We start from the raw sequence: 24,221 nt of genomic DNA, 5'->3' as shown, positions 1-24,221 counted from the left end.
CGGCAGAGGAATCCTATTCCGTGGGCCCCTGAGCAAGGCCCTTAATCCCAACTGCGCCAGGGGTGCCATATAAATGGTTGACCCTGTGCTCTGACCCCAGAAAACAAGTTGGTGTATGTGAAAAGACAAATTCCTTATACAAGAAATAGTATATGGCCAATAAAGTGATCTTATCTTATCTTACAAAGATGAAATTCTTTGTATGACATTAATACCTTTTTATTTGCCCAGGAAGTTTGGTTGTGGTTTGCTACAAATACATCCCCCCTAGTGGCAAAGCAACAAAAGTGGATGCCATTATCACAGACTGTGGTCACACACTTCGGCAACAGTATCCAGAAACTCTAGCTGGGGAATCTGAAACAATGTAAATTGGAAATCACAATGTTGGGATTCTACTGATATGTTAAGGGTCTACCCAGAAAAGACAACATGATGGTTAAGTGCTTTGTGAATTTTGTAGGGGCTTATGAATCCAAGATCAGACCACTGATTTCTAAGTCCGATTAGTAATGTAGTACATTTAATTATTATACAAGAAGATTTAGGTGTGGACACACTAAAGTAAGGAAGAACTTCAGGTAGGATTTGAGTGTACAAAGAGGGAAGTGTTTCACCAAGGCACCTTACTATATATGACATAACAGTGGTTACAGAGTTCATTCGTTTTTTTTGTACAATTACTGTGATTTTAAGGGAGCTCTCTTTTGAGAATAAAGACTGGACTGAAAAAGAATAAAAAGGAGAATTTAGAGGATGAAAACTTGTACATAAAGCAGGATTTGGAGGATGGATTTAAAGCTAATATACAGTGGTGTGAAAAAGTGTTTGCCCCCTTCCTGATTTCTTATTTTTTTGCATATTTGTCACACTGAAATGTTTCAGATCATCAAACAAATTGAAATATTACACAAAGATAACACAAATAAAATGCAGTTTTTAAATGAAGGTTTTTATTATTAAGGGAAAAAAAAATCCAAACCTACATGGCCCTGTGTGAAAAAGTGATTGCCCCCTAAACCTAATAACTGGTTGGGCCACCCTTAGCACCAACAACTGCAATCAAGCGTTTGCGATAACTAGCAATGAGTCTTAACAGCGCTGTGGAGGAATTTTGGCCCACTCATCTTTGCAGACTTGTTGTAATTCAGCCACATTGGAGGGTTTTCGAGCCTTAACCACTTTTTTAAGGTCATGCCACAACATCTCAATTGGATTCAGGTCAAGAGTTTGACTAGGCCACTCCAAAGTCTTCATTTTGTTTTTCTTAACAAATTCAGAGGTAGACTTGCTGGTGTGTTTTGGATCATTGTCCTGCTGCAGAACCCAAGTGCACTTCAGCTTGAGGTCACTAACAGATGGCCGGACATTCTCCTTTAGGATTTTTTGGCAGACAGCAGAATTCATGGTTCCATTTACCACAGCAAGTCTTCCAGGTCCTGAAGCAGCAAAACAGCCCCAGACCATCACACCACCACCACCACCACATTTTACTGTTGGTATGATGTTCCTTTTCTGAAATGCTGTGTTACTTTTACGCCAGATGTAATGGGACACCTTCCAAAACGTTTAACTTTTGTCTCATCAGTCCACAGAGTATTTTCCCAAAAGTCTTGGGGATGTTTTCTGGCAAAACTGAGACGAGCCTTTATGTTCTTTTTGCTCAGCAGTGGTTTTCGTCTTGGAACTCTGCCATGCAGGCAATTTTTGCCCAGTCTCTGTCTTATGGTGGAGTCATGAACACTGACCTTAACTGAGGCAAGTGAAGCCTACAGTTCTTTGGATGTTGTTGTGGGGTTTTTTGTGACCTCTTGGATGAGTCGTCGCCGCGCTCTGGGGGTAATTTTGGTCGGCCAGCCACTCTTGGGAAGGTTCACCACTGTTCCATGTTTTCGCCATTTCTGGATAATGGCTCTCACTGTGGTTCGCTGGAGTCCCAAAGGTTTAGAAATGGCTTTATAACCTTTTTCAGACTGATAAATCTCAATTACTGTTTCTCATTTGTTCCTGAATTTGATTGGATCGCAGCATGATTTCTAGCTTCTGAGGATCTTTTGGTCTACTTCACTTTGTCAGGCAGGTCCTATTTAAGTGATTTCTTGATTGAGAACAGGTGTGGCAGTAATCAGGCCTGGGTGTGGCTAGAGAAATTGAACTCAGCTTTCCAAAGATGTGATAAACCACAGTTGATTTATGTTTTAACAGGGGGGACGGTCACTTTTTCACACAGGGCCATGTAGGTTTGGATTTATTTTTCCCTTAATAATAAAAACTTTCATTTAAAAACTGCATTTTGTGTTTACTTGTGTTATCTTTGTCTAATATTTCAATTTGTTTGATGATCTGAAACATTTCAGTGTGAAAACATGCAAAAAAATAAGAAATCAGGAAGGGGGCAAACACTTTTTCACACCACTGTACCTAGAAAACTCTGGAACAGCATGAAAAGAATGACAGTAATGTCCCTTATCAGGAAACCTTTAGTGATTGACAAAGAATTTCAGTTTTTAAATGAACAAAATGTTTTTTATCATGTATGTTAAAACAGATAACAGAAAATGTTTTAGTATTATAAAGTCACTTTCATTTTACAGTTCAGACAGGGTTATCGTTAATGTAGACCAAGTCCTTTATATTTTTCAGTGTACAAATGTTTGTAATTCAGCTGGTTCTTATAATATAAATCCACTTATTTTGTAGTTCTTTGCAAGAGAATTAGCTAACTTTTCCAGATGTCTGTAGATAAGCATACTATACTGGTAATAAGGAAAACCTCCGATATTATACCCTCCCTAAGAAAACCTGTCCAAGCGATCACTATTTTAGACTAGTTGCTCCTACATCAGTTTTGGTTACATCATTTAATAGAATCTTGGTTCAGAATTGAACTGCGTCTGCCAGTGGTAAATGTAGTTTTTTATCAGTTTATTTTATAAACAAGGGTGAAGCACAGAAGATGCAGTAATTACCCTCACTCATCTTTATTTTAAAGCATTTGGACTAATATTATCCGACCAGTAATTTTATCTAAAATTATTCAAATACAGATCACCCCATTACAGATATTTTGGTTCATTCAGGAAGTTCTTACAAGAAGTTGCAGTGGTTTAAAGTTAATAATACACTTTTTCTGAGGTAATAATTGTGGAGCACCCCAGGATGTGTGAAGCTCACAAATCTTCTTCTTTTCAGAAAGAAAATAGTGATGTATTTAAAATTGAAGTGTTATATCAGTAACACTCAAGAGATTCATGGGTGGACTATACAAAACCAGTTGACAAATATAAAGTTTCACAAAGCTGTAAAAAAAGTTTCTTCCAGCACATCATGTAATGAGACTGAAAGAAACAAAAAGCACTGTCTGTTTCTGCTTTTGGCTAATGCCGATGGAAGGAATCCTGAATGTGAAGTGAGGATCCTGAAGTCATAAGTGAGTGAACTAACTTCCCCTCCTTTAGTTAAAAGTTCAATAACCTCAAAACCCCACCATTCGGTAGCAGGGATCAGGTGATCCATTCACAACAAAGCACACGCCTACAGCTTGCTTGCTTATAGATATTTGTTTTTCTCTCAGTCCAACTCACTGGAGATGACTTACAAGCTTGCGTTTTAAATGAGACGTCACAATTAGGCAAGACTCCAAAGTCCGTTGATTTATTGTTGAATAGTGATACCACCATACCACAGTTCACTTTGTAGTGAATGCAGCACTGCAGCAAAACATTATTGCAAGTTTGGAAAACAGGATTCCCTTTTAAAAAGGTCTGTTTTTGCTTTTTTCCAGATGGGTACATGGTAGCTGAGAGATTTCAGCCTGTTTAGTGTAACTCAGTCTCAGGTCTTGAGGAATAGAATGAATATAGCTCAGCTAAGGTTTGGTCTGCTGTATTCTTAATCTGTTGTCCTTAGTGTTACAAATCTACTGTATGTTTATCAGTTGTTGTTTATTTTGTTTTTCTCATTTAATAAGTTCACAACTGTTGTGTTTTTTTTAAAATGGCACCTGATAAATATGCTTTATGAACAATATTTATGGTGAAATATTAATTTGCATAACTGCCCAAATCTGATAAAGTATCATGATCCTCAGTGACACTGTGACATGATTGTGACCTGAATGACATGTGATTTCAGTTGTGAACTTGTTTCTGGCACCCACAGAAAGCCATTTATATGTGAATGATGAGTCTGGACATACAAAAAACAGCTCTGGTTTCAAATCAGGAAAGTAGCTTGTTCTCTGGTTTCAGTAATGACACATTTTCCGTTCTCTGGCTAGAATTTTCATAGCCATAGTCCAACTATCGATGGATGTAAGTGGTACAAGTTTTTAACATGTTTTATAATTAAATGGACGGTATAAGGAGCTTTTTACCCTCCATTATGTACATAGAGAAATAGAGATAGAGAAAAGGGGCTTTTGTGTTTTTCCTCCTGGTCACACTATTCTCATTGCACGGATGATGAATACAGTGTGTCTATGACCTCTGATCCCCTCCAGGCTTCAGTGTATAAAAATATATATAAAAAAGATGTAGAACTTAATCATGGATTTTAATTATTTCGTGTGATTAATAAAAAAGCGAATTGTTCTTACTGGATTGTTTCCACTGCCCCCAGCATTTTTGCTACAGATATTTAGTCAGGGCTCCAGACTAAAAAAAATACTTGGGTGCCACTGGCTCCTAAAATGAAAAATTTAAGAGCCAAATGATTTTTTGGCTAGTTCATATTAACATAAAAAGACTTACTGTGTCCTCTGTTCTATGCCTGTAGGTCTGTCCTCCTCTTTTATTGCCTGAATCTTGCCCTCCTCCAATTATGTACTCTTTTTGTTAGAACAGTGGTTCTCAAATTATGGTAGTTTGTGTCGAATATGCAACCTACGTACTATGATACAGCACGCTAATACTTGAGTGGACACTAGAGCTTCTATTTAATTCTGTACCATTGTATAGGAATCCATGCTACAAACGTAAGTGACCAATTGTATTTAAAAAAAGCAAATAGGGAGGTAGGAGAATGTGCGTGATTGTGGAACAATGTCAATGTTGTAAGCACAGGAAAGCATAGAAATGCGTACTACGAACGCTGGCAATCTTGTGAGCACAGGAAACCGTGATAGATAACAGAAAAATATTTAAGAACTTTTCTAGATTAATTTGAGAAAAATACACCGAGCGTCTCTGTTTCACTCCCATGCGCGTTAAATAAAAACTTCTTTTTAACTTCTGAGACGGACCCCTGAAGCAGAAACGGGGAAAAATGCAAGCTTGCGGATTGCTAAAGCAGGTAAGCTCCATACTATTTGTGAAGAACTTTGTTTACCATTGGCAAAAGAGCTGACACGTATTATGCGTGGAGAAAAAGATGAAAAGCTAAACAGCTCAAACTGCAGCTCACGATTGTAATCCCTCCCCCTTAATGGCGCTCTGGCTCTTTCACACTTTAGTTGATTTTGTGCACCTGCTCCCTGTTCCTGCCCTTCCATACAAAAGCCAGACGTTCACTCTGTTCTGGGCTCTGCCCTGGAACACGGACGCCCAGAGGCCCGTCTACCACCGAGTCGCCCTACGTCCGTGGCTCGAGGGCTTAGGCCTCCTATCGGCATCCTGAACCAGCCGAGTTCGAGACTTGGAGCACCTGGTCCCGTTACCCCTTTTATCTTCCCGACCCTTCGCCGGATCCCGCTCTTGTTTTTAACTGGATCACCTGGCTCTGGACCTTTGCCTGCACTAGATTTCCCTTCTGACTCCCTTTGGACTGTTTGCCTGGACCACTCCCCCCCGAGCACCTGCGCACCTCCATCACACCCCCCTGTTTGTCTATCAGCCCAGTTCCTCGTCTCCTCCCCGTGTTTGTTCACTCCCTTCCAGATAGTGCTGTCTGTATAGGGTTCTAAAAAACGCTTCGTAACACCTGCTGCCCCCTCCGTGACAGTCACTCATAGAATTATTGATATGGCAGAAGATGTCAAAAGTACGCTGATAGAGATGAGCAGATGCTTTTCACTGCAATTAGATTTGCTCGTTTCCGTTAGATACGAGTTTGAGAGTACGTCCCATGAGGACTTTCTGTTCTGTAAGCCGCTACCAACAGGAACTGCAGGAGAGCATGTATTTCAGCTTCTGAATGAATTTATTGAAGCAGATGGCATCGACTGAATATAATGCGTCGGAGTTTGTACAGACAGTGCTAGAGCAATGACAAGTTGACACAGCGGTGTAGTTGCACGAATTATAGAGGTTGGTCCAGATATGAAGTGAACGTACTGTAGCATCCAATGCAAGGCCTTGGCAGTCAAGAAAATGCCAGATGATTTAAAATCTGTAAGACTCTGTTGTGACTTGTATCAAGGCTCGACCAATTACTTCGCATCTGCTTTGCTTGACTAAACAGGCTCACCCCTCTCACTGAAATGGTGCTTTTTTATTTATTTTTAATTGTTGTTCCTGTTGTCATTCTGTAAAGCGCTTTGAGAAGCCACCTTTAAAGGCGCTATATCAAATAAAGTTTATTATAATCTTTATTATATGTGTATGTGAGTGTGTGCACGTGGGCGCTCATGTTGGTAATTGAGATTTGCTGTGGTTTCTATGAGAAGATGACTTGTACTGTAGGTGGTACTTGGATGCTTTGGTTTAATCAGGGTTGGTACTTGGTCCAAAAAGTTTGAGAACCACTGTGTTAGAACATTAAAACAATATACAGTCACAAATAGAGTGTCTGCTCATCAGATTCTGAGCCAGTGTCACTGACCATCGAAATATCAGTGTCACTTGGCAATCCTGTATACTGAGGCCTCCTCTTCCGCTTGTACACAGGGCCTCACACAGGGCTCAGGATCAAACTGCTAAAGTGAAGGGCCTTCTGAGCTGATCCTGATTAAATCCTCCAATGTTGAGATATTAAATTAATTGCATACTTTTCATTTTATTCTGTTTTGTGGAGCAAAGCCTCGTTCACACTGTGCAACTGATATGGGTAGCACAAACATGTTCTGAACTAAATGCAAAACATTCCTGAAATCTGTACAGTAAGGCTCTTTTGTCAAGATTCCATTTAATTACATTTTCAGTTCCTTAAAGTCTCGGCTGTTTTCTCACAGGTGCAAGATACAGCCTGTGCTAAATGAGGCACACTTCGCAATTACACAATCACGAGCTTCAATCAGTATGCTTCTGACTCTCTCCATTTTTTTTGTGATTCTTTATAGAAATGATTCGGCCCTTTTCCCTGCAACTTCCTGACCGGCTTTAGAACAAAAGTCGCAATACATCAAATTGCTTGATTTAGACGGTTGTTTCAGATGCACTGTCGTCCATGCTCACATTAAGTTCGCTAGATGAATTTTGAGGATCCATTGTGGTGGTCGAAGATCCAACGGGAGATGCATCAAAGTCTGTAATTTTGCGCTTCGCCATTGTTAACAGATCAGCTAGCATGTGAAACGTTGTAGCCTGTGTTCTAGTGCGTAGCTTCTTATCTTGCTACCTTTTAACCAACAGTCACTACTGTGTGCTTTGATGAAGGGACGTAAAGGCATGCACAAGATGTAATTAAGTAATGCATCATCATCAGATGAAATTTGACCGTATTGACACAAAATCAAGTTTTGGTGTCTGTCGCTAATAGTGACAAGATTTTAAATTATTGTCGCAAACTAGAGAAAACTTTTACTTTCATTTAAAATATGTGTGAAATTTCATCCTGAGATCTACTTGACTAACTCTTCAAACAAATAGTGAGAGTCTAGTCTACTAGTATACATCCTAGTAGATTACTTTCTCTGAGACTCTTACAAAATTTATTTAATACATACTTGCATATGTAGAAGTGTCCTGTGATTGCTTTTGGGTGTACATGGATGATGCACTCATATATAAATGGTATGAATTGGCCATTTAACAAGCTGCTTCTGCTCAGTGTTGATTCCCAGGTTACTGTCAGTCAAGATGTACTTTATTGGGAGATCTAAATAGCCAGGCAGGGTTTGAGGGTTTTGTTATACGGAACTGGATGATGACTACTGTAAGTTACCTCTAGTTCAAACTTTAGCATATTTACTTGCATGGTTCTATTAAAGGAAGCACTGTTAAGCTGCACTGTGCTATTAGATCTCTGTCAGCCTGGATAGATGTTTTTGTTTACAGAATTTTCAGCTCCTTTTATGTACTTTACATTTTCCTGTATTATGTTATTTTTTGTTTTTATTAGTTTAGTGACACTGTTCTAAACACTAAACAGATATGTGTATTTGTCTTTCGGGTTTGCAGAGGAATACAAAAAGGAATACAAAAAGAATTGTCATATTTTGGATGGTATTAAAGGCAAAATTACGCTCACCAGAAATTGAGACAGTCATCATGTACTGTGCAGGAACATGGAGACATTGTATTGATTGTCAGCATTATGTATTCAAGTGTTAAAGTTAAAACTTTAAAGTTGGTGTTTTATTTTTATCATTTTATACCACTGCAGAATTCTCTGAACGGCTCTGAGGTGGATAGAATTACAGATTTTCATATTTTAGGAGATGCAAATACAATGTTTTCATGGAATGTGCTGGATCTTTGAATATCACAGACTAAGCGAGCAGATGGCAGTATGCCTACTGGGTGAAAGGCTCTCCTCTTCCTTTTGATGTTAAAGCTAAAGGGAACCCCTCTGCATAAACAAAAAGAGATGGTAGAAGAAGAGTATAAGATTAGAGTACAAGATAACATTCTTGCATTAGTATTAAAGGCAGAGTAAGGAAAAAAATACAAGAACACATTACATTGTGTTCAGTGTTTTTATGTTCAATTTTGTGGTCAAAAGTTGATAATTTGATACAGTAGTTGTGACACCCCCTGGCTATATCATAACAAGACCTTTAAAATAGGTAAGTCCAGGACATCACACTAAAACATCCATAAGGTTCAAAAACAGTGCTTTATTTACAGGAAAAAACATCATAAACCAAAACAAAAACCTAATCACCTTTTTGAGCTCCTAGATGGTTCCTTTAGTCTGTGACTCTAATACTGGGCTGTTAAACCGCTTACCAGCTTCTAAAATAATTACATTTCAGTCTTTCCCTGAAACTCTTCACAGATTTCTTATAAACAAATCCAAATCAAATTAAAATTCAAATGTATTTTTTAGCATGACCACTGAATTAAACACTGTTACCAAAGCAGCTACAAATAACACAACAATTACAGACATTTACAGTACAAACACATTAAACATTATTGTGAGATAGATTCACTTTCTGTTGTTCAGAAGATCACATACTGGGCTGCCAGCTCTGAGTTTCCTTTCTCTGTCCCCAGTAGGATCGGATGTTGGTAGGCTGTTATGATTCTGGTATGTGTGGGAATTCTGTGCTTAGATTTGTCATTTTAGGGAAGAACATTTGTCCAATGTAGTGTTTCTGACAGTGCTGCAGAAAGTAAATCTCAGTTTCTGATTCTTTCTACAGGCAGCTGGAGTCTGCCTGTGTCTCCCAGTTTCTATGGTCAGTGGTCATTGAGGCATTACTTTCTTAGTTTATTAGAGTTTCTCTTTGCTGTCTGTCACCCAGGTCAGATACTGGACCACTGTGTATTGTCTTTTTATGGTCCCGTAGCATTCCAGTTTGTGTTGTGTTTGTACATGTGTCCCAATGAGTAAGGTGTGGTTGTTTGGCTTCTGCTTTGATTTGGTTGATTTTGATTTGTGTTGTTTTAGTTGTGCTACCCTGGTTGAGCTTTAGGACTGTGTGGCTGAGGAGGCTGTTCTGTGGCAGTTTTTGGCTTAGCTGGGCCTTGTGATCATAGGAGTTCTGGTTATGTTGTTACCAATATTTTATTGCTTTCTACTATATATTAATTATCAGTCTGGATTAACCTAATTTGGCCCTGAATTGATTGGTTTTTGCACTAAAGACATAATTTTACAGAAGTCTGTGTGTAGGCCTTTTTAGTGTTGTCATGGTCTGTGATTTGCCCCCGCAAGTCACTACAATAGAGGGCAATGGGTTGGATTACACTTTCAAATATTCACAACCAGTGGGGGTGGATATTGAAGAGTCTCCTTCTTCTAATAATATGTAAAACCCTGGACGCCTTCTGCTTCAGTGCCCTCAATGTGAAGTCAAAACTCCCAGATGAGCTATTGTCTCAATTGCTAAGATACTTGTAACTGGTTGTGTGTGCCAGATCATGTTCTCTGAGACTAGATATAATTTTCAAAATCTCAAGACTCACAGTTTCTTGGTCTGTCTACCTCCCTCTTACATGGCTGCACACATAGGATCTGCTCTCTGACCTACAAATAGCAGATAATCACTAACACAGAAAAGCTGTCTGGTTTTTAGACTGTCACCTGACTGTCTTCCAGCAACTGGTCAGGTGACTGAGAGCAGCAGCTCATTCCCCCTAAGCTTCCTGTGAAATGTGGTCCTAACAGGACTGCCATTTTGTCTGAGCTTGCTGTGCTTACAAAGGGCAAATACATTATTAAATAGGTAAGAAAATATTCAGATATAGGTTTTCAGATATAGTTTCTTTTATCAGAATGTTGAGATGTTTTTTAGATGTCTTTCATCTATGTCTTATATTTTGTTGGTTGTGTCCTGCCAAGGGACTGTAAATGTAAATAAGTCTTTTATCTAACTGCTTAAGAGCTGCACCACTTTTTTTTACTCAAATAAATAAGTTACTAGTTTAGGGCTGTAAAAATGATCACCAATGAAGAATGGATGGATTGAGACCTGTTAACTGAAGGTTCCTGAAGGTACCTCTCACAGTTTTCATTTAAAGCCCTTGCCTTTAAAACAGGAATATCATGTATTTTAATATATAATTTATTAAGATGAAGCAATGCCATATAACATGCTGTGTTATAAATTTGTCTTAAATTCATTAATCGCTGAAAGCTAGTTTAGATTTTGATGTCCTGATATCCTGTCTCCAATATGTAAAAAATGTGCACCAAAATGCTTTCCTAAAATCAATATACTACAATATACAACTCAATAGAAAATCAGTATTTTATAACCCACACGTTAAAAAAATAGTTTGATATGAATACAGATGCAGCCAAAACGAGCGGGGTACGCTGCGGTAAAACGCGGTGGGTGTGTCGAATCACGTGTCATATCGCGTCATACCGCGTCATACCGTATAATACCACAATTATTGCAGATTGCATTAGTTTCCAATCATACAAAGTAAGTCACAGCCACAAGTAACTAACTAACAAGGACAGGACATTAGCTAGCCAATATGATAAAGGAATAAATGACTTGTTTTTTGTTTATTTCTTTAGCACATTTATAGTAACATTTCCATCGATCGTACAAGCATTGGAAACCTGTCCAATCCCTGACACAGACAGCACTGCTCATGTTACCAAGCATCAGAAAACAGCTTAAAGGCAGTACTATCTAAATTTTCAGCGCCCAGCACTATTTTTATTATATTTGTGTAAGTGTGTGTGCGCGCACATGCTAATATTGGTCATTGAGATTTTATGTGGTTCCTATGAGAAGATGACTTGTAGGTGGTACTTGCATGCAACAGTTTAATCAGTGGTGTTACTTGGTCCAAAAAGTTTGAGAACCACTGTCCTAGGGTATGAAATAATAAAACATGCACAGAAAAACCTTTTGTCATCCATCAGCATGGGGAAGGTCAAAGATCTAACAACAGAAATGAGGCAAACCATTACTGATCTTCACAAAGCAAATAATGGGTACAACAAAATAAGGAAAACTTAAAAAATATCAATATCGACCGTTAGAACAATAATTTAAAAATTTAACACCACTGGAACAGTGGATAATTTGTCAGGAAGAGGATGCAGGACCATCTTGTTTCCCCACGCACAGTGAGAAGGATGGTGAGGGTGGCAAAGAAAAATCCAAAGGTTTCCGTTAAAGAAATACTAGTATTGGTTGCATTGTGGGGCCATCCCGTCTCAAAAATTACTATTAGACGATACCTCCATGCCAACTAACTATTTGGAATGATTGCCAGAAGAAAGCCCCTACTGTTGCAGAGAAACAAATAGTGTTTGCCAAACACTATTGGCACTTTAACTGGGAGTGGCACTTTAACTGGGGTCAGATTTTACCAAAGTTGAACTTTTTGTACACAGTCATCACAGGTTCAACTGATTCACAAACTGACAGTTTAAGACAGAACAAAAGCATTTGTGAAATTACATTGATTGGCCCCCACTGCATTCAGCAGTCTTCGGAAGATAACGAAAAAGCCTGTTAATAAAATTATTGCAACCTTTTTCTTTCAGCCCTCCCAGAACCTGTTAATGGCTATGATGAGTTCTACCTTTGTGCTCAGTTTTCCCATATTCCTAATATAGTCTTTGAGTGAATGCCATACCATTTCTACAGTATTTAAATCAGAGGATATAAGCTTACTTCCAATAACTCATTGAAAAGCAGAACCTGTTAATTGCTAAGATGAGTTCTTGATTTGTGCTCTTCTGTTTTGGAACTTATTGACTTTTGAAACTTACTGGGGGTAGACCACATATGTACATTTTCACAGGTCCAGAGGCAAAAGGACCTTAACTTGTAATATCTAGAAAATTATTATAGATATGGTGAATCAGGGATTCACAATTCTTACATTGTATGATTGGAAAATAATATGTGATTGGATAAACTAAATACTCCAAACAAAAATATATTTGTTACCTCTGCTTTAGTTATTTGTGACGCAATAAAACAATCTGATTAAACAAGGGAGTGCAATGTTATTTTTTGTTAATGAAAAAAAAGATATTTTCAGTTTCTTTCTTTCAATTAGATTGTATGATTAGCATCACACAACATGGGGTTATTGTTACACTCAGATCATTGTTACAGCAAGGAGCAGTTAGCATCCAGTGTTACCCAGGGCAACTAGTACCTTATAGCTGCTCAAGAGGGCCTTTATTTTATCAATCAGGCAGATCCTCCCAATCTCAATCATGCATTTTTTTCCCCAATCACCTTGTTTCTTCCCTAGATTGACGAGTACTGAATCAGTTGGGCTATTCAGCCATCACTGCTTTATTGTGGCTCATACGTTTTTAACTATTTGTTTTCACCTTGTCCTCCAAATCCCAGCCTTTTTCTGCAGCCATTTCCAGACAGTCTCATTCCACTGAGAGCCTTAGCATCATTTCAAACAGCTTCATTTCAGTCTCTCCAATTGTACCTGCAGTAATCAAGCAAATCTATCATTTCTAAGGGCTATAATCACAACAACAACAATTATTATTTTTGCTTACATAGCACTTTTTGGACATTTTGCTCAAAGCATTCAAATGGACAGATTATCAGGAGGCTATTATTGGTAAATGCTGTGGTGGGAATTTGGCCCGGACACCAGGGATAACACCCATACTCTTTTCGAGAAACGGCCCAGAGATTTTCAATGACCAGGAAGAGTTACAACCTGTTATGCGTTACAGTGTATTTAGATCTTTAAATTAATATTGTTATTAATTTCTTTAGCCTCACAACTTTGTCCAACAATACTCAGATTGAACAGGGAGAGGCATTTCAAGATGTACTTTTCACTGATGAAACAACAGTGGCTCTGGAACAGTTTTCAACCATGTCGTTTTATAATAAGGGGAGATATGTGAACAACCAAAACCCAAAACATCCACTGAAGGTTAGCCTATTCTACTCTGAAAAGAGTAGAGGGGGTGGAAAGTGCCCGCAGTCATTTAATTAGGATTAAAATTCGCACTGATTCCCTTGCGAAGATATGGACATAAGAATATTCATGCATGGTCAAAAAAATGGCATAAAAATGACAAAGTAAAGGCTGTGAAAACATTCACAATGTACTTTATACACAAAGATAGTGTTCTCACAACTCTAGGAGGTTTCGTGAAAATACTACAGGCATGCCAAAATCGTTTTTGAACTTCAGGCTAACTTTATCCCGGTTTTCATTGTCAGATTGTGAATCAATAAAGGCGTTTAATTAAACACGCGTTTGCGATTTTAATCAAAATGGGGTTAGACCATTAGACATGCAGTACACTTCCTCGTGATCATGTTAGAATCTTTGTGTAAGCTTTTAGATTTTTTTTTACTTTTTAATTATACACTTTAAACACTTTAATTTTGTAAACACAACACACATTCCATACAGATACAGTACAATCACATTCTCCTGTCATGCATCGGCCACTGAGTGGAATGTTCTCATTTCTTCTAAGGTGTAAAAAGAGGTGATAATTCTTAATAATTCTGTGTCACATTAACTAACTCTTCAGTTTATTCCGCCAGACAGTATATGAATATTATTATATCATTATTAATTTGTTTAGATACGTGATTCCATATTATATTCCCTTTTAATCAAATTCTAAAAGTATGCGTTTGTTTAAGCCGATAACAAGCTTTCACAAAGTATATAATCTTAATGTGTTCAGAAAGAGCAAGTAAAAACGTTTCCAAAATAACCACATGTAAGACTAATGCTTAAAATGTTTAGGGAGAAAGTGGAATACTGGTGTGTATTTTTTCTTTCAAATACCAATACCAACCATATACAGTTTACATGATATGTTTATGTTCCTAAATTAATATCGTTTATGAGCATGTGAAAGGCATGGTGAATCGGAGATTCTCAAAACTTACTTTGTATGATTGGAAACGAATGCGTGATCGGATCAACGAAAAGCTGTGGTGTTACTTTTTTGTCAATGAAAAAATAGTCTTTTTGTTTACAAAGACGGTTACAAAGAATGTGGACCAGGGTAATACTCTGAGTTTACAGCTTGTCCAAGGTCATTCATTATTAATACTACTAGTAATATCTTCGGTAAAGACTGATAAAATATTTCTGCATAATTAAAATATTTATGATAAAGGTAGGTTGTGTACTTTTGCCCAACTGAGCAATCTTGCTTTCATAAAATATTCCAACTTTTTAATGAATGATGATTAACATGCTGTAATACACAGTTTAAATTTAAAAGTCTAAAGAATATATAACTTAAATTCTTAACTGAATAAAGATTGTCCCTCAGCAGTGATCGGGATTCGAAACCGGCGTTTTCTGGTGACAGCTCAAATGCTGTACATATGCTACATTCCCACAATAGTTACGGCAAGGTGAAAATGGGAAGCTGAATTTTTAAACATTTTGAAAAGAAACAATGGCATGTTCTTGCCTAACTTAGACATTACATGACTTTAAACGCTTAAACTTAAAAGCTTAAGCTAACACAAATTCAAAACCTTTTGAAACAGAAGTTGTTAACTCTACTTCACACCTGCATGTCAAGATCACGATATGCCCAGCAGCTCTTTTGTTTGGATTACACTTTGAATCATTGAGGAAAACCATCCAACGTTTTGAAATAAAAAAAATCAAACCTTTGTTTGGATGACAGAAACGGGTACAGTATCTTTTGAGAAGTCTTGTACTGATTGCAAAGAATCTGATTTTGACAAACCTTTAAGAGCTAATTTTGCCTGAAGAATTTAAAATCTGTCTGTCTGCCTGTATTGTACCTTATTTCATTGAACTGTTCCAACACCTACGGAGAAACACAATCTAAATTTAAGGTCTGGTTCTTTCACGGTTTTGTTATGCGAAATGTTTTTGCACTTCTTATACTCCGAGATCCGAGAGTTGTTGTTGTTAATAATTATTATTATATTATTTATCATAAAACCCTCTAACATTGACACAGATGCTGCTGCTGTTCTCTCAGTAATTTAAAATACACAAAACTCTACCTCAGGCCCCCTTTTGAATGTTTAACACCTTTGTCAACTTTGTCCTTTGTCGAGGAAGGTGGGGTCCCTATTACCCCGCTATGAGAACATTAATGTTTTCCATCCCCATCTCCCAAGCAAAACTGTGTTCTACATAACAAATACAGCAGGGTGAACAGAATGCTTTGACTGATGCTTAAAAATGTAACATAATGTGTACTGTGGTGAAATTACTATTGAACACAGAACATATGAAAAGATTTGCATATGTAGTTTTTTCTTATCCGTGTGAAAATAGGAAATAAAGAGAAATTAAAGAGAATTTAATTCCACAAATTAAACACTCTGGAATACCCTGTCTCAAAAATAGGCGTTTTAATAACAAGGCAAAGGTTATGAAAACAGTGACAAATCACCCTGAACAAAATATAATTTCAAAGTATAAGCAGTTCTGTGGTTCTGACTTCATGTGATTCGTGTGTGTGGCATGACGGGAAAGTAGTCTTTGATTGAGTTTTAAAACTACAGTACGCACACTAATGAAAAACAAGTGTTTTTATAAAACAGGCTATTTGATTGCTAACTGCCTTATGCAACAAAGAACGGAAGAACAGTGTAGGAGACTGTAAAATCAGATCCCAAGTAAAACTGCCTATTCAATTCAATTGATTTTTATATAGCGCCTTTCACAACAAGATTTCCCCAAGGCGCTTAACAATGCAAGTGACCATACATGTTGTGAATACAGAATAGAAAAGACCAGAAGACAATGAAGATGAGAAACCAAAAACTCCTTAGTAAGGAGAAAAAAAACCTCTAGGGGTCCAAGGTCAGTACTTCATGCACATCTCTGTAGACCAAAAACATCCTCCTAAATTATAGCTATATCCACGATGTCCCTTTTGGATCCATGGCAGTGAGGCAGCATCCAACTCAGATGGTGTGGGGATGAGAATAGGTCAGAACAGAACAGTTATTCCAAATAACAAACACAGTGGGATGTAACACCCCCACAATTTGTAACAAGCAAAGTGCATGTTAAAGACGTTTTAGTAGGGAGCGATATTGCATGGAAGCCTGCAAAGGAACAATGAAGGTTAATCCATGCTGAAAGAAAAAAAGCACAATGTGTCTCTGCTATAACTCTTCACCTTAAAATTGCTATTAAAATTATCTGTGCCCTTCTTGTGTCTAATTTCCAGGAATTAACTTATTATAATTATACATACGATGTCTTTTCGAGTTTCAGCATTCTCTTTTCTATAGTCTGCACACAACCGTGCCATCCTATCAAGTTTTGGTACCAATAAACAAGAGGAACTCCATGGACTATTGCTTGTTTGAAATTAACTGTGCTCCAGCAAATAGTCTGTTGTACGTCCTTCTGGAACACCTATAGTTTAGAAGGATTTATATGATAAGCACATTAATTGGAGTGGCATTACCCACGTCTATATCGCTGTATGAGACAAGTTTGAATCAGTGTCTGATAATAAAACAGCGCCTTCTAATAAGTTAATATGTCTTCTTTTTCTGTTTCAGCTAAATGAGATGAATAGAAAGTCAAATCATTCATGATCTCGGAATTGAATAACTGAGCACATTGTTTCTAAAACATTTTGCATAACAAAACCGTCTGCATTTAGACAGCATCAATAAGTAAACAACAGAGTGAGTAACTGTCTCATTTAAAGGCGTAACATGTCTGAATTCTCTGTCTTGGTGTGGCTTAAACATATCAATAAACTGTTCTCAAGTTACTGGCAATTGTAAAGATAACTCTTCTTCCCTCCTTTGTTTAACATATACATTTAGTAAAGAATTCCTTAAGCATGTAACCATTACTTATAATACTTTTTATCCAGATGTACACACTCATACCAGAGCCAATTTTTCCAGAAAAAATTAACTTCCCAGTATGTCTTTGGACTCTATAGTATATGGTACTGTGCTGTAATCAAATGCAGTATGATATAATCGGTATATAAGTATACAAAATACAAAGTAAATACAGTATGGTACTGTATGGTCTTAAAGCCACTGCAGCAAAGTATGTTTGAATTATATTTTTATTATCAAAATTAAAAGAAAAAATGTTTCCTGATTACTTGTTGCTGATATTTGCATTAAGACATAAATAGATTATTTTAATAAGGATGTAAACCTGAAAGTTAAAGTATAAAATTAATAAAAGTCCAAACACTATGCGATTCTTTAATTGGAAAGATTGTCCCAAAGGACTCAGCATTGACTGGGATTGGAAACCATGTGTTTTCTGGAATACTTTCACATGCCACATGAAGCATTTTCTGCTCCACCTGGCGATTTTACAAAGTCGTGCAGTCTGACAACAGAATATTTAAAAAATAGTGCAATGTGGTGGAGTGCGGTGCATTGTGTGCACTGTGATATGCTGCATTATCCAGCGTGCCTTCTAAATGGCTGAATCAATATATATACATCTTTGTTGTCCTTCCTTAAATGGCCCATAAACCACATTGATACACTCTATGTAATATAAACTACAGTTCCAAATCCTGAAGTATAGCTTTAATGTATGTTTCATGTCAATTTATATTGACTTCATTGATTATATACATTATAATTTAGGACTTCCTACATTGATTGTGGGAGTATGGAACAAGCCCAGCCATGTTGTTGAAGCTGATACCCTGACTTCTTTGAAGAAACAACAGGATGTGGTCTTTAGATTAATTAACAGCTAACCACCAAATGGTCTAGAAGGGCCAAATAACCTGCTCTCATGTATAAACTTTATAATGTTCTTTGTTTAAACAGACCTTGAGACTCGTGGATTACTGTCTGAGTCTGACTGGAACCTGGGGAGACTGTCCATTTAGGCTAACTGGTAACTAACAATAACTGAATTTGTTGTTTGTTTTAATTCCAAAATTAAAATTGCACATGATTCATCACCATGACAGGTTTGTTTAAGAAAAAATGGAGGAAATAGTTGAATAGACACTCACACTTTTTTAAAACTATTGAATTTGCACAACATATTGCATTGCAGTTGTTTTAAATTGCTATGGTCATCCTTGGATAGTTTAACACATTTAAAGAAACTCATTTAAAAAATCCCTCAAACAATAGTGTTTTAGTCAGTATGTGATTTTAGTCAGTTTGTAATCTGCAAAGATATTAATGTTCAAGTCACCACGTCTTTTTATAGCATATTTAACAATAACACCACAAATACCATTAATTTTACTCACATCTTAAAAAACAACAAATACACAAACGACTAATTAAGAGCTGTTTTTCCATTTACAGGTAACAGTATGATACTTTAAAAATTTCTTTAAATTAGTCTGAAGCTTCATAATCATGTCCCAGTGCATCACAACCTACTGAACATCTCTCCTATGCTTCCTTTCCTGGAAAGATCCAAATTATTCAAAAAGCATTATTATTGCTTCAGGTGTTTGCCTAGCTGTAGGTGGGTTAAACACTGAACAGTCATTGAGCACAGCATAAATATTGAGACAACAGACAGAAAAGACCAGGAAGAAAAGAAAGGAAGACAGGGAGAGAGAAAGCTGTTCCCCAAAGTCTGTGACATGTGACAAAGGAGAGGACTGTGTTATGATCAGTTTTGGAGACTAGGAGAATATTTTTATAGAGACCTTGATTTTTTCTTTTTGGAAATTCTGATTTCTTGTATTGTATTCTCAGCCTAAATCTGTCCTCTCCTAGTTGCTTAGTCGATGATGTATTTTATTAGGAGATTTAATTTTCAGTAGTCTTAATTTGTTAGAATGCTGTTTTTATTTCTCTTTTTGGGTTGTTTAAGTTTAGCATAGTTTTTTTTAGACAGTGATTGAATTCTGAATTTCTCGGTCTATAGAACATTTTTCTCTTGAACACTTAGATTTGTACATATTGTCTCACCTTGTGTGATTGTGTGTTGTGTAGTTGTATTAATTGTTAATAAATATTTGTCTTGTGCAAGTTTGATTTATAACTTTATCACCAGAGCTGTGCCAGAGAATAAAAAGCCCTCCATTAAAATTGAGCTGATCGAGTTGATCTCCTTTGTCCTATGCTTGGACTCAGACTATTATACCTATACTATTGCCCTCCACAAAGTTTTAGAGTTTTTAGACTTCAAAGTTTTTCCTGAAAATGTATCAGGCATAATGATTTTAATATTAACAAAGAATAGGCTTTGGTTTCTGCTGTCTGTCTTGCTTCCTACTGTTTATCTGGAACATTCGAGTTATATTGCAGTATGAGAGAAGTGGGAGCCATGATCATAAGTAATTTAGAACTGATTCCACACTATAACAAAGCACTTTATAACATGCTAGCATGTAATTATTTTTGCTTTTAGTTAAAAATGTTGTGAAGATTGTGTCAGGAGAAGTCAAAAGAAAAAATGAAATATGAAAAGAATGTGTAGAAAAGTATTCTGTCAGAAAAGGAACAAGTAAAGGTTCATTCCAAGCTGAAAAGAGAAAAAAAGAAACACAATTCCTCTCACTCACACACAAAGAAGGCTTCATAGCCAAAACGTGTTTCTTTTCTTCTGTTTTAAGCATGGAATAAACCTTTCCTTGTTTCTTTTCAGCCTGCGCACGCTGGCAAAGCTACCTACTTGATCTACTCAGATCAGAAAGTAGAGGGAAGGGAAAAAAATCATGTGATCATGATTTCAGGAAGCAGCCTTGTTTGGAATATTCTGTATGGTGAGATGACCTATATGGGATTGCAATGAGTATAATCAAAATAAAACGTTTGCACTGTGTTTAAAGAATGCCAAAAAGTTCCAATTTTTTCTTCTCCAGGTCTGTTGTACTGAGTGAAGGACCGTGTAAACGCTATTGACACCTATCATGGGTTTCATTGCATACCTGAAGACTCAATTCATCCTGCACTTGCTTATAAGCTTCGTGTTTGTAGTGAGCGGACTCATCATTAACTTCATCCAGCTATGCACACTTGTCCTCTGGCCAGTCAACAAACAGCTGTACCGCAGAGTCAACTGCCGCCTCTCCTACTCCCTCTGGAGCCGTAAGTCACATGTCTTTTCTTTTATCCAAGGAGTATATTCTCATTTTCTGTATTTCTAATTGCATCTTTTCTACTGTGTAGCTCTGGTTATTTTAACATGTTCCCTTTGGGGACCTGTACCCATTATAATAGCTGGTCTCTATGTATTTACGGCCATAGCCTGATTCCAGTCTGCCCATAATAGTTCAGATGAATTAATGTGATGCACATTTCAGATCATTTTTATAGATCTTCATCTTTTTCTGTGCTCGTCCAGAATGAGGACACATATGCAAGCTACTATATAAAAACAAGCCATGTTTATTAAATTAGCACTCTGTGGCTCATCCACATTCCCATTGGTATTCCCCAGTCTGTGAAGGGAAAGTTGAAATCTCCCATTAAAATAACTTTTTTTAACTTAAGTTCTTAATTTCATTACATAATGTTGAATTATAATCATTATCTGCATTTTGTGTTTATGGAGAGAAGAAAGAAAACACAACCTTTTGGCCGTGGAGCCTTCTTCAGGTGTGAGCTTTCTTTCGTGAGTTCACACCTGAACAAGGCTCCACAGACGAAACGTTGTGTTTTCTTTCTTCTCTTTTCAGCATGGAATAAACCTATTACTTGTTCCTTTGCAGCCTACGCATGCTGACGCAGCTACACACCTGAACTATTTGGTGTTTATAGCATGCTCCCAACTCGATACCTAAGAGACTGTTGATCCATTTAGCTTTATATCCTTAACATTCTTTGATATCTAGTTCGACACCTCTTCTGTATATACTTAACAGGGTAGCATATACTGTACACTGTTGTTACATTCATCTTCATTGTCTTCTGTTAGCCATGTTTCTGTGATTCCGGTTATATCATAATTGCCTGGTTATGAGATAAAGTTGGCTTCTATCTCTAAATTGTTTCTAATACTCCTAGTATGTAGGTAAACCAGTTAATTAGCAGGTCCTTTGTTTTGATTTTCCATTTACTTCTTCTTTTGCCTTTGCTCCCCCTAAACTTTTTTTAGGATTTTCTAAGGCTTCTCCTCCATTCCATTTCAGTTTAAACGCTTCAGGATTTCTTTCTGTATTCTCCCTTTCATGGTTTATATTGCATTCGAAACAGCATTAAATATTTCAAATTCAATTTAGCAAACATGAAAACTGTTAGATAAAAAAAAATATTAAAAAAATATCAAAGTGTTTTGGGGTTTTTCACTTGCATGATGTTAATTTTGCAGAAAAGGCAAAAAAATGAACTAGAAACTATAGGTTGTTTCAATAATGAATTTGAAAATGCATGCAGTAATGCATATCAATCAAGGAGAAATTCCCTTGCTAAACTAGTAGAAGCATTGTCATTAAAATAAGGCACTATATTGATATAATTAGCAATTTTGTTTTTTAAGTATTATAAGTAACATAAACTGAAAAATAAGGTGCTACATCGGCAATGGGTCACACTGATGAGTGTTTTGAAGACTTTGATGCAGAAAATGTTAATGGTAGCTAGCACTACCAGCTGTATATGTATATTACTATTTTCATTATTTATTATACATAAATTAATTTTTACTATACTGTTTTTATTTTTAGCTACTTAAATTTCTGTTTAGCTACAGAATTCCATATTAATATTCCTTATTTAGTGGATTTAAAGAAGTATGGTTAGTACAGAGCACTAAAGTACTCAAGCGCAGATCTGGGAAGTTACCCTGAACATGAAGGCCCCCCCCCCCAACTGCATACAGTACAATGACACCGCATTGTGTTCTCTAGATCAAGTGACATGGCTATAACATACATTATGAATGCTATAGTATAATTATGATGTCACTCTTTGATCTTTAAATGGAATATATTGTTGGGCCCATGATTTTATTTTAAATCTAAACTAGTTTAAAATATTTTAATGTGGCAGAGAATACTTCAAAAACTAATAAGCTTCATTTTTCATAAATGTCATGATTGTCACAAAAGAGATGGAAACTTGATATAATTTGAATTTTAATTATTAATTTTATATATGAATTTTAATTAAAATAATCTATTCTATGTCTTATTTAAGGTATTTTTTCCTCATGGCACCAGGACTCGTGGCTGCCATTGTTCATAACTTATTATTAATAACTTATGTATTATCTTGGAAATGTGCTTATCTTTTTGACATTGCACCCATTTTAATAACTGGATAGTTTGAAATTGCCTTCTCGGTCTGTCCAAGAGGGTTGGATGATGGGGCTGAAGTTACCATCTCCTGCCCCTCTTCCTCAGTTTATTATCTGATACATCCCCAATGTCAGATATTATTCTAAAAAGAACATTTTTATTAAATTAATTCTGTATAGCTGATTTAGCAGTTGTTTTATTAAAAAATAGTTTATCATCACAAAGTAAATAAAAATAATTGCAAACTTCTCTAAAGTTGTATGGCCAGTGTCATGCCAGTGTCAGTGTTTCCTCCTGTCGGTGAAAAGAAGAGTCGTTTATTTTGTATGTATACAGGAGGGCAGCCTGCAGCCAGTCTCTCCGAATGGTTATAAAGTTAGTCCTTTTGTACAGTGTAACAAAGTTTGGCGTAGACAACACATGTAATATCCTTAACAAATGTCAACACACAATGTTCTTGAGCTGGGTTAATGGACAAACCATTCTATACATGGTACGTTTTAGAGCACAGCTTCAGAAAAGAGGATATATGGTCAACATTTTATAAGGTGTTGTGCTCATGTTGTTCTTAGTCATGCTGACACAGCACATAGGTGGACAGTTTAATTCTTTGCCGGGAAGCAAGAAAGATTAAAAAAGAGTAGTTTAACATTTCTTAATTCCTCACCATCTTTACAGCATAAAAAGCTTGTGGTATGGGCATCTTCAGACAAGAAGGTGAGTGGAAATAAAGGAGAGCGCTCACACCCAGATTCTCTCCCCCCACTGCAAGGAGACAATCCTTCCGGTGTTACATAAGAAAATATAAGCAGATATAGGCACTAAGTGAGAAAGCACTTAATCAACTTCATCATGAAGTTAAGTGATTATAAAAAACATAATTATATCAACTTCTAAGAAGACAAAAGCAAAAAAACATTTATAATTTTTTTAGATTTTAGATTTAATAATTTAAAATTAAGGGACAAATTGTTAAAAACATAATTTTTGTATTGTCTGGGATTGGGCGGACCGTGTCTCATAAATTGGGTGAGAATTCTATCACTGAGCCACTGGTAAGTAATTTGTGAAACAAAAAAATTGATTAAACGTGGGAGTGTGACATTATATTTTGTTATTGAAAAAAGGTTTTTTTATCTTTATTTCAGTTTCCTTCTATCATTTAGGTTGTATAATAAGCCTTAAGACAAGATTTAAATCATTGTCTCCCTCACAAAGCAAATGAAGGGTATATTTTACTTCATTTTGTAAATCAGAGATGTCACACTCTAGAATTCTAGAATCTAGAATAAGCCAATTTAATACATACAGTAGTG

General features: G+C 36.6%; 1 protein-coding gene across 12 annotated transcripts in view; it reads left to right on the top strand.

Moving 5' to 3' along the window:
- agpat3 (1-acylglycerol-3-phosphate O-acyltransferase 3) overlaps positions 1-24,221 on the top strand; it is an 89,957-nt gene that overhangs the window by 29,098 nt on the left and 36,638 nt on the right. For 4 of the 12 annotated variants that reach the window (XM_015363578.2, XM_015363572.2, XM_015363574.2 and 1 more), the window contains 2 exons: positions 18,521-18,590; positions 20,530-20,755. In XM_015363578.2, coding sequence (XP_015219064.2) covers positions 20,578-20,755 — 178 coding nt within the window. In that variant the 5' untranslated portion in view covers positions 18,521-18,590; positions 20,530-20,577. Of the gene's footprint in view, positions 1-3,582; positions 3,763-17,263; positions 17,393-18,520; positions 18,591-20,371; positions 20,431-20,529; positions 20,756-24,221 lie in introns of those variants that run through there. The other 8 variants (XM_006638958.3, XM_015363577.2, XM_015363576.2 and 5 more) reach the window with 6 other exon arrangements.

This window comes from Lepisosteus oculatus, chromosome 15 (assembly GCF_040954835.1).
Source record: "Lepisosteus oculatus isolate fLepOcu1 chromosome 15, fLepOcu1.hap2, whole genome shotgun sequence".
Classification (NCBI taxonomy): domain Eukaryota; kingdom Metazoa; phylum Chordata; class Actinopteri; order Semionotiformes; family Lepisosteidae; genus Lepisosteus; species Lepisosteus oculatus.
Note: the sequence above shows the minus strand (reverse complement) of the source record. Positions and strands in the feature narration are given on the sequence as shown.